The 14,908-nt window shown below is 51.9% G+C and overlaps 1 protein-coding gene across 4 annotated transcripts in view; it reads left to right on the forward strand.

Annotated features, from left to right (window-relative positions):
* Window positions 1–14,908, forward strand: part of LOC138299119 (uncharacterized) — a 336,990-nt gene that overhangs the window by 225,808 nt on the left and 96,274 nt on the right. For 3 of the 4 annotated variants that reach the window (XM_069237158.1, XM_069237159.1, XM_069237160.1), the window contains one exon: window positions 9,474–9,530. The exons of the other annotated variant lie outside the window; for it this stretch is intronic. In XM_069237158.1, coding sequence (XP_069093259.1) covers window positions 9,474–9,530 — 57 coding nt within the window. The remainder of the gene's footprint in view (window positions 1–9,473; window positions 9,531–14,908) is intronic. 4 annotated transcript variants of the gene reach the window in all.

The following is a 14,908-nucleotide window of genomic DNA, read 5'->3' on the forward strand; positions in this document are numbered from 1 at the left end:
TAGCCTGGACGATGAACTGCCCACCACCTCTGCCGGCGCTAGTAGACAGGAGGCACCGCCACAGGACCACCACACCAGCACCCCACTCCCTGCAGAGGGAGAACCACCCCGCATACGGTCCCTGAGATCCAGGACAAAGACAGAGAAGGATGCCAAGAAATGAGACCACCCTGATTGTCATCCATTTGTCCCATATTGTCACCCTGTCCATACTTAAACTGCCCCAGCTCCACTTCCTATGTCCTTTTGGACAATGCACATGTGAGACTAATAGACTGGACTCTGCCATGGACATTCCTCCACCATCACCCCTGACCATTTTATAACCCCCTTCAATATTGAGCACTTAAATAAACACCCTTAAAGCACAAAACAATCAGGAGTCTGTCTGTGATTTCGATATTGTGTATTAGCAATAACAGTGGCAAAATGCTCTTTCAAATGTAATGTCAACATACCTATGTCACCCAGCTCTAGTCCATGAGGAAACAAAGCACATGTCACACTGTGGGACCCACATCTGTGAAATCGTAAGGGCAAGTGACAACTCAGTGACCATACACTGGGTGAACATGACAGACAGTAGAGAGGTAGTGGATGAAAATCAGATGTAGCAGACAGTGTTGTCTTCTTACCTGTGTCTCACTGGAAGTATTGCAAGATCATCGTGTTCCTGTTGTCGATGTCCTCTTCTTCTGCTTCCTCGTCTTCACTGTCCACAGGTTCCACAGCTGCCACAACACCTCCATCTGGACTATCCTCCTGCAGAAAAAGTACCTGCCAAGTTGTGAAGCAAACAGCAGGCCACGATGATCTGGCACACCTTCTTTGGCGAGTAGAATAGGGAACCACCTGTCATATGGAGGCACCGGAACCTGGCCTTCAGGAGGCCGAAGGTCCGCTCTATAATCCTCCTAGTTTACCCATGGGCCTCATTGTAGCGTTCCTCTGCCCTTGTCCTGGGATTCCTCACTGGGGTCAGTAGCCATGACAGGTTGGGGTAACCACAGTCACCTGCAAATGTCGAGGGACAACTGTTAGACACACACTGACTCATAGGGACATCCACAGACCCAGACAACTATTTCCACTGACTTGGGTCCATGTCCTCACTTAATAGCCACACCCGGTGCCTCTGGAGTTGCCCCATCACATAAGGAAAGCTGCTATTCCGCAGGATGTAAGCGTCATGCATTGAGCCAGGGAATTTGGCATTAACATGGGAGATGTACTGGTCTGCCAAACACACCATCTGCAAATTCATTGAATGGTAACTCTTCCTGTTTCTGTACATCTGTTCACTCCTGCGGGGGGACCAAGGCCACATGTGTCCCATCAATGGCACCTATGATGTTGTGGCTATTTCCCAGGGCATAGAAGTTACCTTTCACTGTAGGCAAATCCTCCACCTGAGGGAAAATGATGTAGCTCCGCATGTGTTTCAGCAGGGCAGACAACACTCTGGACAACACGTTGGAAAACATAGGCTGGGACATCCCTGATGCTATGGCCACTGTCGTTTGAAATGACCCACTTGCTAGGAAATGGAGTACTGACAGCACCTGCACTTGAGGTGGGATTCCTGTGGGATGGCGGATAGCTGACATCAGGTCTGGCTCCAACTGGGCACACAGTTCCTGGATTGTGGCACGATCAAGCCTGTAGGTGATGATCACATGTCTTTCCTCCATTGTCGATAGGTCCACCAGCGGTCTGTACACTGGAGGATGCCGCCATCTCCTCACATGCCCCAGCGGACGGTGCCTATGGAGGAGAACAGCAAGCAGGGAGTCAACCAACTCTGAGGTACGTAAACACAGCTTACTCTGAAAATATTCTTAAATCTAAATTTGCCTGTATGAGTGGTTAGGCAAGGCCTAGGTATGTGTGACGCAGTCTAAAATAATGCCATGTGGGACCCTGAAATGGCGGCTGCCTGACCTGTAAAGTGGGACAGGGAGATATGAGGTAACTGCGCTGGCGTTGTACACCGTCGCGGTAGGCGGTCGAAGACCGCAGCGCAATTCTGCATTGGTTAACATTGGGCCCTATGGGTCCCAGGAGCCAATGACGATGTACGCCGGCGGTGACGGTACGCACCGCCACGGAGGTGACCGCCATTTTCTATCTGTTCAATCACTCGATACCTGATCTTCGACAGGAGAGGACCTACACTGCAAGTGCTGCTGTGACCTCAGTCTGGAAGAGACAATGGCTCGTGTGTCTGGGGAAAGAGCCCCTGCCTTCAGCACGGAGGAGTTGGAGAAACTCGTGGATGGGGTCCTCCCCCAATACATGCTACTTTACGGTCCTTCAGACAAACAGGTAAGTACACTGTGAGCTTGCCGTATGGGCAATGCCTATGTGGAGTGGGGTGGATGAAAGATAGGGGGGTGAGAATGAGGCGTGCATGAAACGACGGTGAGTGCATGTGCGTCATGGCAAGGGTAGGGATGCGGGCCAATGACTGTGACGGTGCAGTTGGTAATTACTTCTCTTTTCCCCTGTACAATTCCTGTAGGTCAGCACCCACCAGAAGAAGGACATCTGGCGTGCCATCGCCAAGGAAGTCCGGACCCTGGGGGTCTACCACAGACGGAGCACCCACTGCCGGAAAAGATGGGAGGACATTCGCCGCTGGAGCAAGAAGACGGCGGAGGCCCAGCTGGGGATGGCCTCCCACGTGGGAGGGGTGCCCGTCGCACCATGACCCCCCTGATGTTCAGGATCCTGGTGGTGGCGTATCCGGACTTGGATGGGAGCTTGAGGGCATCACAGCAGCAACAAGGGGGTGAGTAAACTCTCCTTCTGCTGATTTAGCACGCATTTTAGGTGTCTGGGTGGGGGAGGTGGGCTGTGGGTACCCCTAGGCCAGGGCGGGTTTGCTAGTTAAGTTCCCTTCTTCAGGCAAGCCCTGTGGCACCCCACCCCACTTGTGTACAGTGCCAACTACACCTAGTCAGGCTCCTGTGACATCCATGTGTGCAGCAATCGGCAATAGCCTTGTAAGCCATGTCCCAGGGATTGAATAGTGGACCCCAAATGCGTGGCGTAGTGCAGCGGGCTTCTGTGTCTGTCGTGTCCACCAACGGTAGCGGTATTGCATGCACTGAACATGTCTTACTTCTGTCTCCCCCCCCCTTTTTGTGGTCTCCCTGCCCTTGTGTGCATTAGCATCATCAGGCTGAGGAGCAGTGGCACCGGAGCAGGAGGGAGCTGCATCCCACATGGCCCTGGAGGGCGACACTACGGACTCCGAATTCACCAGTGGGACGGAGGGCGAGGGGAGCTCCACGGCGGGGACAGGAGCTGACACCAGCGAGATGGACTTCTCCTCTGATGGGAGTTACCTTGCGGTGGCGGCCCCATCTGTGCCCCCCGCATCTACAGGTACAACCGTCATCACCCCTACCAGCAGCCCCTCAGCGTTTGCCCCGTGCCCGCTCACCCAGGAGGGTGGGTATTACCTTCGCCCCAGGCACCTCAGGCCCTGCCCTTGTCACCCCTGCTGCCCTCAGTGAGGAGGCCATTGACCTCCTCAGGTCCCTCACTGTTGGGCAGTCTACCATTTTGAATGCCTTCCAGGGTGTAGAGAGGCAGTTGCAACGAACCAATGCATTTCTGGAGGGCATTCACTCTGGTCAGGCAGCCCCTCAGTGAGCTTTTCAGACTCTGGCCTCAGCACTGATGGCAGCCATTGTCCCTGTCTCTAGCCTCCCCCCTCCAACTTCCTTCAACCAAACCTACACCCCTGTACCTCAGCCTATCCCAAACGCACCATCAGACCAGCATGCACACACCTCAACACACAAGGGAAGCTCTGACAAACATAAGCACCACACATCCCACAGACACTCCTGCAAGCATCACACACATGCAAAGACACCAACATCCACTCCCTCCACTGTGTCCCCCTCATCCTCGTCTCCCTCCTCCCTCCCTGTCTCATCTCCACTCACACCTGCATGAACTACATCCTCAGCCACTACGTCCATCACCAGCACACCCACCACCACACCCCGCTCACGTGCAGTCACCACCCCACTACCATTCACACATCTCCTGTGTCCTCTCCCAGTGTGTCTGTGAGGCCACCTCCCAAGGTACACAAACTCAGCCACACACCCACCCAACAGCCATCCACCTCACGGCAGCCTACAGCCCATGTACCTTCACCCAAAGTCACAAAACGTACACCGCCTACAACATCTACCTCTTCCTCCACTCCCAAACCCCCTCCAGCTATCCGTCCCAGTGTTCCTAAGAAACTTTTCCTGTCCAGCCTTGACCTCTTTCCCTCACCTCCCCCACCCCGTTAGTCTCCTAGGGCCCGACTCTCCAGGTCCCAACCTAGCACCTCAGCCACAACTTCGGCGGGACCAGTGGTGCCAGTAGTCACCGGATTATGGAGTACACCAGGCAGCAGGGCAGGCAGTGTGGCAAGGAGCCAGAGCACGGACAGTCCCCCACCTGTCAAGCATAAAAAGTTGGACAGTGCCCGGCGGGAGAGGGGAAAGAAACCAGCCACCAAAGCCGCTCCCAGGGGGACAGTTGGGAGTGTGGAGACAGCTGCGACACCATCCAAGGGGGGAAAGGGGCACAGTAAAACCGGCAAGTCTCGGAAGATCAGATGGCGGACAAGACCGCCAGCAGCCCCGCTGCCCAGGAAGCCACCGCCAGCAGCAGCCCCGCTGCCCAGGAAGCGACTGCCAGCAGCAGCCCCGCTGCCACAGACAGGTCCGCCAGCAGCCCCGCTGCCCAGGAAGCGACTGCCAGCAGCAGCCCCACTGCCACAGACAGGTCCGCCAGCAGCCCCTCTGCCCAGGAAGTGACCGCCAGCAGCAGCCCCGCTGCCACAGACAGGAGCGCCAGCAGCCTGCTACCCAGGAAGCGACCGCCAGCAGCAGCCCCACTGCCACAGACAGGTCCGCCAGCAGCCCCTCTGCCCAGGAAGTGACCGCCAGCAGCAGCCCCGCTGCCACAGACAGGAGCGCCAGCAGCCTGCTACCCAGGAAGCGACCGCCAGCAGCAGCCCCGCTGCCACAGACAGGACCGCCAGCAGCCCCGCTGCCCAGGAAGCGACCGCCAGCAGCAGCCCCGCTGCCACAGACAGGACCGCCAGCAGCCACACTGCCCAGGAAGCGACCGCCAGCAGCAGCCCCGCTGCCACAGACAGGACCACCAGCAGCCCCACTTCCCAGGAAGCGACCACCAGCAGCAGCCCCGCTGCCACAGACAGGACCGCCAGCAGCTGAACCGCTGCCCAGGACACAGCCGCCAGCAGCCCCGCCAGCAGCCCCGCAGGGCAGAACAAGACCGCCACCAGCTGAAGCTCTGCCCAGGACACCACCGCCACAAGTATCGTTGCCAAGAACACCGCCACAAGCACCGCTGCCCAGGACACCGCCGCCAGCAGCCCCGCAGGCCAGTCAAAGCAAATGATTCCGACGCTACTGAGTCCTCCACGGGCAGGATGAAGCACTCTGGGCACAAGGCCCCCTCCAGAACCAGTGGAGATTTACATCCACTACCTCTGTCCTTGGCAGGATGAAGCACTCTGGGCACAAGGCCCCCTCCAGAACCAGTGGAGAGATACATCCACTACCTCTGTCCTTGGCAGGATGAAGCACTCTGGGCACAAGACCCCCTCCAGAACCAGTGGAGAGATACATCCACTACCTCTGTCCTTGGCAGGATGAAGCACTCTGGGCACAAGGACCCCTCCAGAACCAGTGGAGATTTAAATCCACTACCTCTGTCCTTGGCAGGATGAAGCACTCTTGGCACAAGGTCCCCTCCAGAACCAGTGGTGACTGTTATCCACTTGAGAGACTGTGGCTTTGCACTTCCCAGGATTGAACAGTGGGCAAACCATCCATTGTAGAGACTTGAGAGACTGTGGCTTTGCACTCCCCAGGATTGAACAGTGGGCAACCCACCCACTGTATAGACTTGAGAGACTGTGGCTTTGCACTCCCCAGGATTGAACAGTGGGCAAACCACCCACTTTAGAGACTTGTGAGACTGTGGATTTGCACTCCCCAGGATTGAACAGTGGGCAAAGCACCCACTGTAGAGACTTGTGAAATTGTGGCTTTGCACTCCCCAAGATACATCAATGGGCATGGAGCCCCCTCGTGGATCTGGCGTCGTGCACTCAACCGGCTGAGGTGCCCCCCCCTTCTGTTCCCCCTGAGGTGCCTGTTTTATTTCTATCTGATGCCCCTGCAGTGTTCTCTCTGTTTTGATTGGGTATTGAGTGTGGGCCTCGCCCATGCCTTTTGGGCCCAGTGATCCACGGACTATGATGGTGGAATCCCTTGGACTTGTGTTCTTGGTGTATATAATTGTATATCGTATAAATGTATATATTTGTATATATTTTAGATTCATGTCTTTGAATATATCCAATTATTCGACTCAGTTCCTTTTGTCCTTGCATTCTTCCAGTGGGGGTTGGGGGGTGTAACTGTGATGTATCAACATGTACTTGTGTGTGTGTTGTAGTGGGTGTGGGAGGGGGTGTGGGTGTTGCGTACTGCGTGTGTGTGTCACTGTTTTTTCCCTCCCCCCTCCCCTGTGTCGTAGGTGCAGTACTCACCATTGTCTTTGCTGCTGGCGTTCTTGCTCCTGGTAGAGGAGCAGGAAGATAAAGGCTGACAGAATTCGGAGCTCCGGTTCCATGGCGTCCTGGTTCCTCGTGGGGTGTGTAGAGGTGAGCGTTTTCCCTCCGAAGTCCTGTTTCCGCTGTGTTTTTGTTCGCGGTGAATCCGTCCCGGAAAAGGCGGCGGATTGGTGGGTTGTAATGCTGTGGGCGGTACATTGTCCTCCGCCTGTCTGTTGGCGGTTACCGATGCGCTGTTTGTTTGTACCGCCGTGGCGGTCGGAGTGTTAAAGTGGCTGTATGTGTTGACGGTTTCCGCCACGGTCGTAATTCCATTTTTTTTACCGCCGGCCTGTTGGGAGTTTTACCGCTGCTTTAACATCGACCGCCAGGGTTGTAATGACCACCAAAGTCTTTTGCCATTTGTACAGCAAAGTCTTTAAGCATAGGTTTGACACAGTGTCATCCTCGCCGAGCTGTAAAATTACAAAAGCTTTTTACCACTAGCTTTGGACTGGTCAAATGCCATCCAAGCCCACTTGTTAACTTTTTTGCATATATATATATATATATATATATTTCCTTTCAGATTTTGCCCTCGAAGCGAAAACGCACTCACAGACAGGTAATTATTTCTTTACAGCTTAAATCCGACTTGTAACAAAGGGAGCATTCTGTCTCTTCCTGGCGCGTTTCGGGCCATCACAGCCCTTGTTCACAGGATCAAAAGTGTGAAATCTGCACCTTCGTTGTTCTGAAACTTAAATCTCATGTAAATTACGATTATTGCTCTCCGGTGAGCCTCTCAATGAGTCATTGAATATGCATGCTGGGAGTCCGAGTTCAGCAACTTAGGCCCTCATTCTGACCCTGGCGGTCCTAAACCGCCAGGGCCGCGGGCAACAGAAGCACCACCAACAGGCTGGCGGTGCTTCATTGCCCATTCTGACCGCAGCGGTAAAGCCGCGGTCAGAAAAGGGGATCCGGCGGTTTCCCACCGGAATACCCCTGGCAGGGCTGAACCTCCATGGCGGCGCTGCGGATTCCGACCCCCTTCCCGCCAGCCTGTTTCTGGTGGTTTTGACCGACAGGAACAGGATGGCGGGAACGGGTGTCGTGGGGCCCCCTAACAGGGCCCCAGCATGATTTTCACTGTCTGCATAGCAGACAGTGAAAATCGCGACGGGTGCAACTGCACCCGTCGCACCCCTGCAACACCGCCGGCTCCATTCGGAGCCGGCCTCTGTGTTGCAGGGCCTTTCCCGCTGGGCCGGCGGGCGCTCTTTTGGCGGGCGCCCGCCGGCCCAGCGGGAAAGCCAGAATGGCCTCCGCGGTCTTTTGACCGCGGAGCGGCCAAATGGCGGTGACCGCATGGCGGGCGGCTACCGCCGCCCGCCGCGGTCACAATGACCGCCTTAGTCATTTCCCTCTAGTGGATGTGCCTAGGTCACACTTAATTTACACACAGTTAAAACCCTGCCATGGGTTTCCCAATTTTAAAAGTCAGATGCAATACATTTTTTCCATTGCTGTACCTGTTGTCCTGCAGTCCGGTTTATCTCAACTTCCAAAAACCGAGCAGGCCCATAAATCACATCACTATGGCGGTGCAGTCTTCCTGGCTGGGCTGCCAGAATATATCCTTTCAGATTTTGCCCTCTAAGCGAAAACGCACTCACAGACAGGTAATTATTTATTTACAGCTTAAATCCGACTTGTAACAAAGGGAGCATTCTGTCTCTTCCTGGCGCGTTTCGGGCCATCACAGCCCTTGTTCACAGGATCAAAAGTGTGAAATCTGCATCTTCGTTGTTCTGAAACTTAAATCTCATTCAAGATTAAAACCATAGAAATTCACTTGCTATAGTTACAGTTATCTCAAGTAACAATAACTCGAACCTTAAGGTAACTATAACACACGCCCCCGCCATGCACAGTTTTTTTGTCAAAACTTTTACTGCAAATATTACATTGATATTCTCAATGATGTTATCAAAGATGTCCTGAGTGTTGTAATTTGTGGGGTAATTAACAGTGTATGGCGAGGGTTCAAGCTATAGATAGCTTAGGGGTGAACTGTGCGCAGCGGATGTTGGACGCAGGGCCTGGCCTGTAGCCAGGCCCTGCGGCCAATCCCTTTGGCCAAGCACAGCCGTAATTGCCAGCAGGTCTACATGCCTCCCTCTCCCGACCGATTTTGGCCCCGGGGACCACATCCCTTGGGCCAGGTCTAATTATTAATTTTTTGGGGGGTGAGGGTGGCCACATGGCCTCCCCTTCCCAGGGTCGATTTTGGCCCTGGGGACCCCATTCCTGGGACTGTGTGGCCCCCCTCCTCAGGGCCAATCTTGGCCTGAGGACCCCATCCCCAACTATGCCCGTTACGCCCACCGGTACTCTTGACATCACAAATGCTTGGAAATAAATGGCAAAGTCTACTGAGTAGTTAGTGTAAGGATTTCATATAAAAACTGCTACAGCTCTGATGCTGCAGGAAGACCTGAAGTTTATGGAATGATTCTTGTTAAGAAATTTTACATCTTTCTTTTATATTTGGCTATATGTGTGTGTAATGTATATATTGCATAGATATGTATATTGTTAAGAAGCAATGATTTATAATGGTAACTTGAAAGTGAGCTAATAATAACACCGTGCCTGCTCAAATAAACTGCAAGTCTTTATTAAGTGACACGTTAGCATTGATAATACTGCAATACTGCTGATTAATGCTAGATAAAAAGTAAAAAAGAATAGTAAATATCATAAATGCACAAACACTTATTCACATGAGATTCACCATAAAGATCCATGATTGTGCATTAAATGTAAATGGTGCTCCTTCGTCTCACACTGGTTTCTCTTTTAGGACATCCAAACTCCTCCTTCGAGAAAAATAGCGCCCCTAGCGGCCACAGCACTGAAGGTACAGTAATAGCCTGGCTGCATTAATTCACTGCTTAGACATGGGCTGCCTGTCGTTTGCACTTGAGTGTCTTGCATTACACAGAAAGGGCCAGCAGACGGCAATAAAGATAGAGCTGAAGGAGCTTTATAGCTATATAGAACAGTGGTTCCCAACCTTTTGACTGATGGGGACCCCCACGTTATCATTACTGGATCCTGGGGACCCCCATTGATTAATTATTGGAATCAGGAGACGCTCCCCCCCACCCCCACTGAGTCAGTACTGAAAGCTGGGGACCTAATTTGTTAATTTTATTTAATTTTCCAAGCAGTTGCGGACCCCCTGAGGAGGCTTCCCGGATCCCTAGGGGTCCCGGGACCACTGTTTGGGAACCACTGACATAGAAGATGGGTTAATTTAACACTCAATCTGTTTTTATTGTAATGTGCTATCTGTCGGTCCATCTGTTTTCCTGTCTATCCCCATACCTACACCTATCTAGCTAGCCATCTGCATATCTGCTGCTTGTCAATTTTATCTACCTTCAGGTTTATCTTTCTGTATCCAGGTATTATTTACTTCTACTAAGCTAAGAAAAACCTGGATACACGTGTATATTTATCAGATAAGTATTACAGTACAGTGAACTATGCTCCCTGTTAAAAGCAGATACATTAATATAAGGAGAAAATGTATTTTACACCACAAGAGATGCGTACATCAGTCAATGTGATAATTGCTGCTTCTATGAGCATATAGGTGCAAATGTAGAAGTATATGCCTGCTACTACAGCTCTAAAGAATGTCAAGACAAAAGTTGCATACTCCCCCCCCAACACAATAACTGTGCACATCCGACCATATTAAATATGACTGCTTGTGTGCAGATATGGTTATTTATATAGAGGGGTTCTCTCCAGCCAATACAACCTTACCAGGTGTCATGTGCATACATACTGTATAAGTAAATTTCATATATATATATATCAAAACAAGGCCCTTTCATGGTTACAGTGAAGCATACATTATGCAAGAAAGTAGAGGGAACTCTGGGTAGTTCCCAAGTTTAGGTGGAGAGCAGCTCCAGTAAGAGGCACCCTTCAACACCAGCGACACTCCAGATTTGCTCACCTCAAATGTCTGTTTATCTAGCAAAGTTTGTAAACGCAGTATCAATACAGTACTATCCACGCCGAGATAGACAAGGACAAAGGGGGTCATTACGACCTCGGCGGTCTTTTCGCAAGACCGCTGAGGTACCGCCGTGCTGAAGACCGCCAGTGGTGGCGATCTTCCGCGCTGCGTATTATGACCGCTGGCAAGCCGCCGTCCTTTTTCGTACAGAAAGCCACCAGCAGCCATACTGGCAGACGGCGGGAAAGTGGAGGTTGCTCAGCCTCCACCGCCACGTCAACAGAACACCGCCCACTGAATCACGTCCCATGATTTGGTGTGGCAGTGTTCTGGTGACGGTGTTCTGGTGGCGGAGCTGCCCCCATGGATCCCGTCTCCTCCCGGAGGATCAACGGACAAGGTAAGTTGATTGTCCGTTAGGGAAGGGGGTGGGGGGGTGTTGTGTGTTGTGTGCGTGCATGGGGGTGTGCGTGTGAGAGTGTAGAGGGGGTGAGTGAGTGAGTGAGTGTATGCATGCGGGGGGTGCTGTGTGTATGGGAATTGTGTGCGGGTCGGACGGTGTGCATGTCTGTTTGTATGTGTGCGGGTATGTGTTGGCGGGGTGTATGTGTGCGTGTAGGGGTGTGTATATGTGCATGTTGGGTGTGTGTGTGTGTAGGGGTGTGTGTATATGTGCATGTTCGGGGTCGGGGTGGGGAGGGGGGTTGTGCCACCTTTGGTGGGTGGCAGGGGGGTGGGGTTGTGTGGGGGGAGGATTCGTGGGGTGTAGCAGGGGGTGGGGGAGACCCCTATCAGTGCCAGGGAAGGAATTCCCTGGCACTGATAGTGCCTACCGCCATGGATCTCATGGTGGTTCCCAACCACCCGAGATCCATGGCGGTATGCAAGGTCCTGATACCCTCGGCGATCTAGTGACAACCGTCGGGCTGGAGACCGCAATCTCCATGGCGGTCGGAATGGAGAAGTGGCGGATGACCGGGGCGGTAACCATTGCGGTCATAATTCAATTTCTTTTAGCCCGCCTGTTTGCGTTCTTACTGCCGCTTTACCACCGACCGCCAGGGTCATAATGACCCCCAAAATCTTTTGCCATTTGTACAGCAAAAATCTTTAAGCATAGGATTGACACAGTGTCATCCTCGCTGTGCTGTAAAATGATAAAAGCCATTTACCACTCCAGGCACAGTATTAGAGCTTTGGACTGGTCAAATACTTTCCAAGCCAATCTGGAATGAGTAAAGCAGCACCTGACACATGTTTTGCTCTCATTAAAGCTCTTCAGAGGGGTTTAGCTTTGTCAAGATACAAGGGAGCACCCAGTTTAAGTCAAAACAAGGCCCTTTCAGGGTTAGAGGGATGCATAAATTATGCAAAAAAGAAGAGAGAACTCTGGGTAGTTCCCAAGTTTAGATGGAGAGCAGCTCCAGTAAGGAGCACCCTTCAACACCAGTGACACTATAGATTTGCTCACCTCAAATGTCTGTTTATCTAGCAAAGTTTTTAAGCATAGGATTAGCACAGTGCTATCCATGCCGAGCTAGATCGGGCAAAGTATTTTGCCATTTGTACAGCACAGTCTTTAAGCATAGGTTTGACACAGTGTCATCCTCGCCGAGTTGTAAAATTACAAAAGCTTTTTACCACTAGCTTTCGACTGGTCAAATACCACCCAAGCTAACTTTTTTAAATTTTTTGCATATATATATATATATATATATATATATATAAAACCAGAGAAATTCACTTGCTATAGTTAGAGTTATCTCAAGTAACTATAACTTGTGCTCTACGGTAACTATAACTCACGCCCCCACCATGCACAGTTTTTTTGTCAAAACTTTTACTGCAAATATTACATTGATAGTCTCAATGATGTTATCAAAGATGTCCTGAGTGCTGTAATTTGTGGGGTAATTAACAGTGCATGGCGAGGGTGCAAGCTATAGATACCTTAGGGGTGAGCTGTGCGCAGCGGATGTTGGACGCAGGGCCTGGCCTGTAGCCAGGCCCTGCTGCCAATCCCTTTGGCCAAGCACAGCCGTAATTGGCAGCAGGTCTACATGCCTCCCTCTCCAGACAGATTTTGGCCCGGGGACCACTTCCCTTGGGGCCCAGCCTAATTATTAACTTTTTTTTGGGTGGGAAGGGGATTATGCGGCCCCTCTCCCCAGGACCGATCTTGGCACCAGGGACCCCATTTCCTGGGGCCAGGCCTAATTATTAATTTTTGGGGGGTTAGGGTGGCCACATGGCCTCTCCTTCCCAGGGTCGATTTTGGCCCTGGGCGCCCCATCCCTGGGGCTGTGTGGCCCCCTCCCCAGGGCCAATCTTGGCCTGAGGACCCCATCTCCCAGGGCCCAGCCTAGCTATACAATTTCTTTGAGAATGGGGGCCACCTGGCCCAGTCCCAAGTTCTGATCTCAGCCCTGGGAACCCCATCCCCTGGGGCCCAGCTATGTGACCTGGGTGCCACCCAGGGCACCCAGTCACAATGTTGTGGACCACAGGGGAGCCTGAATGCCCCCACAGTCCCAGCTGGCTTCCCACCTCCTGTGGGAGCCGATATTACTGTCACAGAGAGGAAGCTGCTAAAGCACTCCCCTCTCTCTTAGGGCAATGTTTTCTCTATTTCTCTGCCAGCATCTTGTAGGCAGAGAAACAGAGGAAACCTCCTCTCGCAGAGAGGGAAAGCTGTTTGAATGTTCTGCTTCACTGCAAGCGCAGTGTTTGCTCTGACCTAATGGGAGCTCCTGCAAAGTCAGAGCAAACAGCTATGTCCCAGAGGTGGGCACCCTGGGACATTGCAGGAGCAAGCCTCCTATTAATGTCTCCCCGCTGCATGGCCCCCCTCCAACATGGAATGGCCCCAGGGAGGTGGTGGTCCCTGGGTTCGGGGGTCCACAGCGGACCTCCTTCATTCTTTTATCAAAGCCTGGGGGAGGTGGTGGTCCATGTGGCTGCGGGGGGCTGGGCGGCCCACCCGCATTTGGTTTATTTGAAGACCCGGGAAGGTAGCGGTCCCTGGGGCTGTGGGGGGCCGGGTGGCCAACCCCAAGCGGTCCCTGGGGCTGTGGGGGTGGGGGGGCGGGTGGCCAACCCCACGTTACATTAGTATGATGCCCAGGGGAGGTGGTGGAGTTCAGGGCTGCAGGGGGCCGGTGGCTCCCCATGTTTGATTTGTTTGAAGCCCTGGGGAGGTGGCGGTCACCAGGGCTGTGGGGAGGCATGCACCACCGAGATTTCATTTGTTTGAAACTCCAGGGCATTGAAAATATGAATACCCCCGGTACCTGGTCCACCTGGGGCTCCAGTGCAAAAAACACAGGAGCCCACACTTTAAAAAAAATAAATGGTGGATCTGCCGCAGATCCTGAAGAATTATTTTTTTTAAATGATATTTTTCTCTGGGTGCTGTCCCTTTGGGACCTCACCACCACAGCCAAGGGGTCAAGGTGTCCCTACCCTAGCCCCTTTTGTTTTTTTAATCTTTTTTTTTCTGGAACTCAGCTGAAGTTGAGTCCCAAGAAGGCTGCCAACACTTCAATATTGAAGTGTTGACAGGGAATCAGATCTCAGCACGAGATCAGGAGATCAGGCGGGTCCTTATACATACAAATTTGTTTTTTCTTTAATTATTAAAAAACTACTGAATGGATTTACATCAAATCGCGAAAAGGGCACTTTCTGGACCAAGAGCTACCTTTCTGGCAGATTTGGTGTAATTATATCCAGTGGTTTGGGCTGTAGACCTGTTCAAAATCCCTATGGGAATTAACGTAGGAAACCCACCTTTTTGGACCCCCACCTTTTTCTCAGCCCCCACTTGACGGATCAGCCTGAAACTTTCCAGACAGCAGCTGACGTGACTGTAAAATTGTTTGGGTAAATTTCATAAAGATTCGTCAAGCAGCGCCAAAGATATAGACAAGTCAATAAACGGTTTGTCTATTGAAACTAGCTCTAATTATAACTACCTAGTGGCGACTGCCCCTATATTTTTAATCTATCTATCTATCTATCTATCTATCTATCTATCTATCTATCTATCTATCTATCTATCTATCTATATTACCTACTGGCAGTCGCCAGTAGGTAGTCATGGTTAGTTTCCATAGGAAGATTGTTTTTTTGTTTTGCCAACAACTTTGGCGCAGCTTGACAAATCCTCACAAAAGTTTCTAAACACATACTTCAGCGGGTTCATCTGCTGTCCTGAAATTTACGGAGTGATCCGTCAAGCAGGGGCCTAGTAAAAGGGCAGG

The sequence above is a fragment of the Pleurodeles waltl genome, chromosome 6, assembly GCF_031143425.1.
Source record: "Pleurodeles waltl isolate 20211129_DDA chromosome 6, aPleWal1.hap1.20221129, whole genome shotgun sequence".
NCBI lineage: Eukaryota > Metazoa > Chordata > Amphibia > Caudata > Salamandridae > Pleurodeles > Pleurodeles waltl.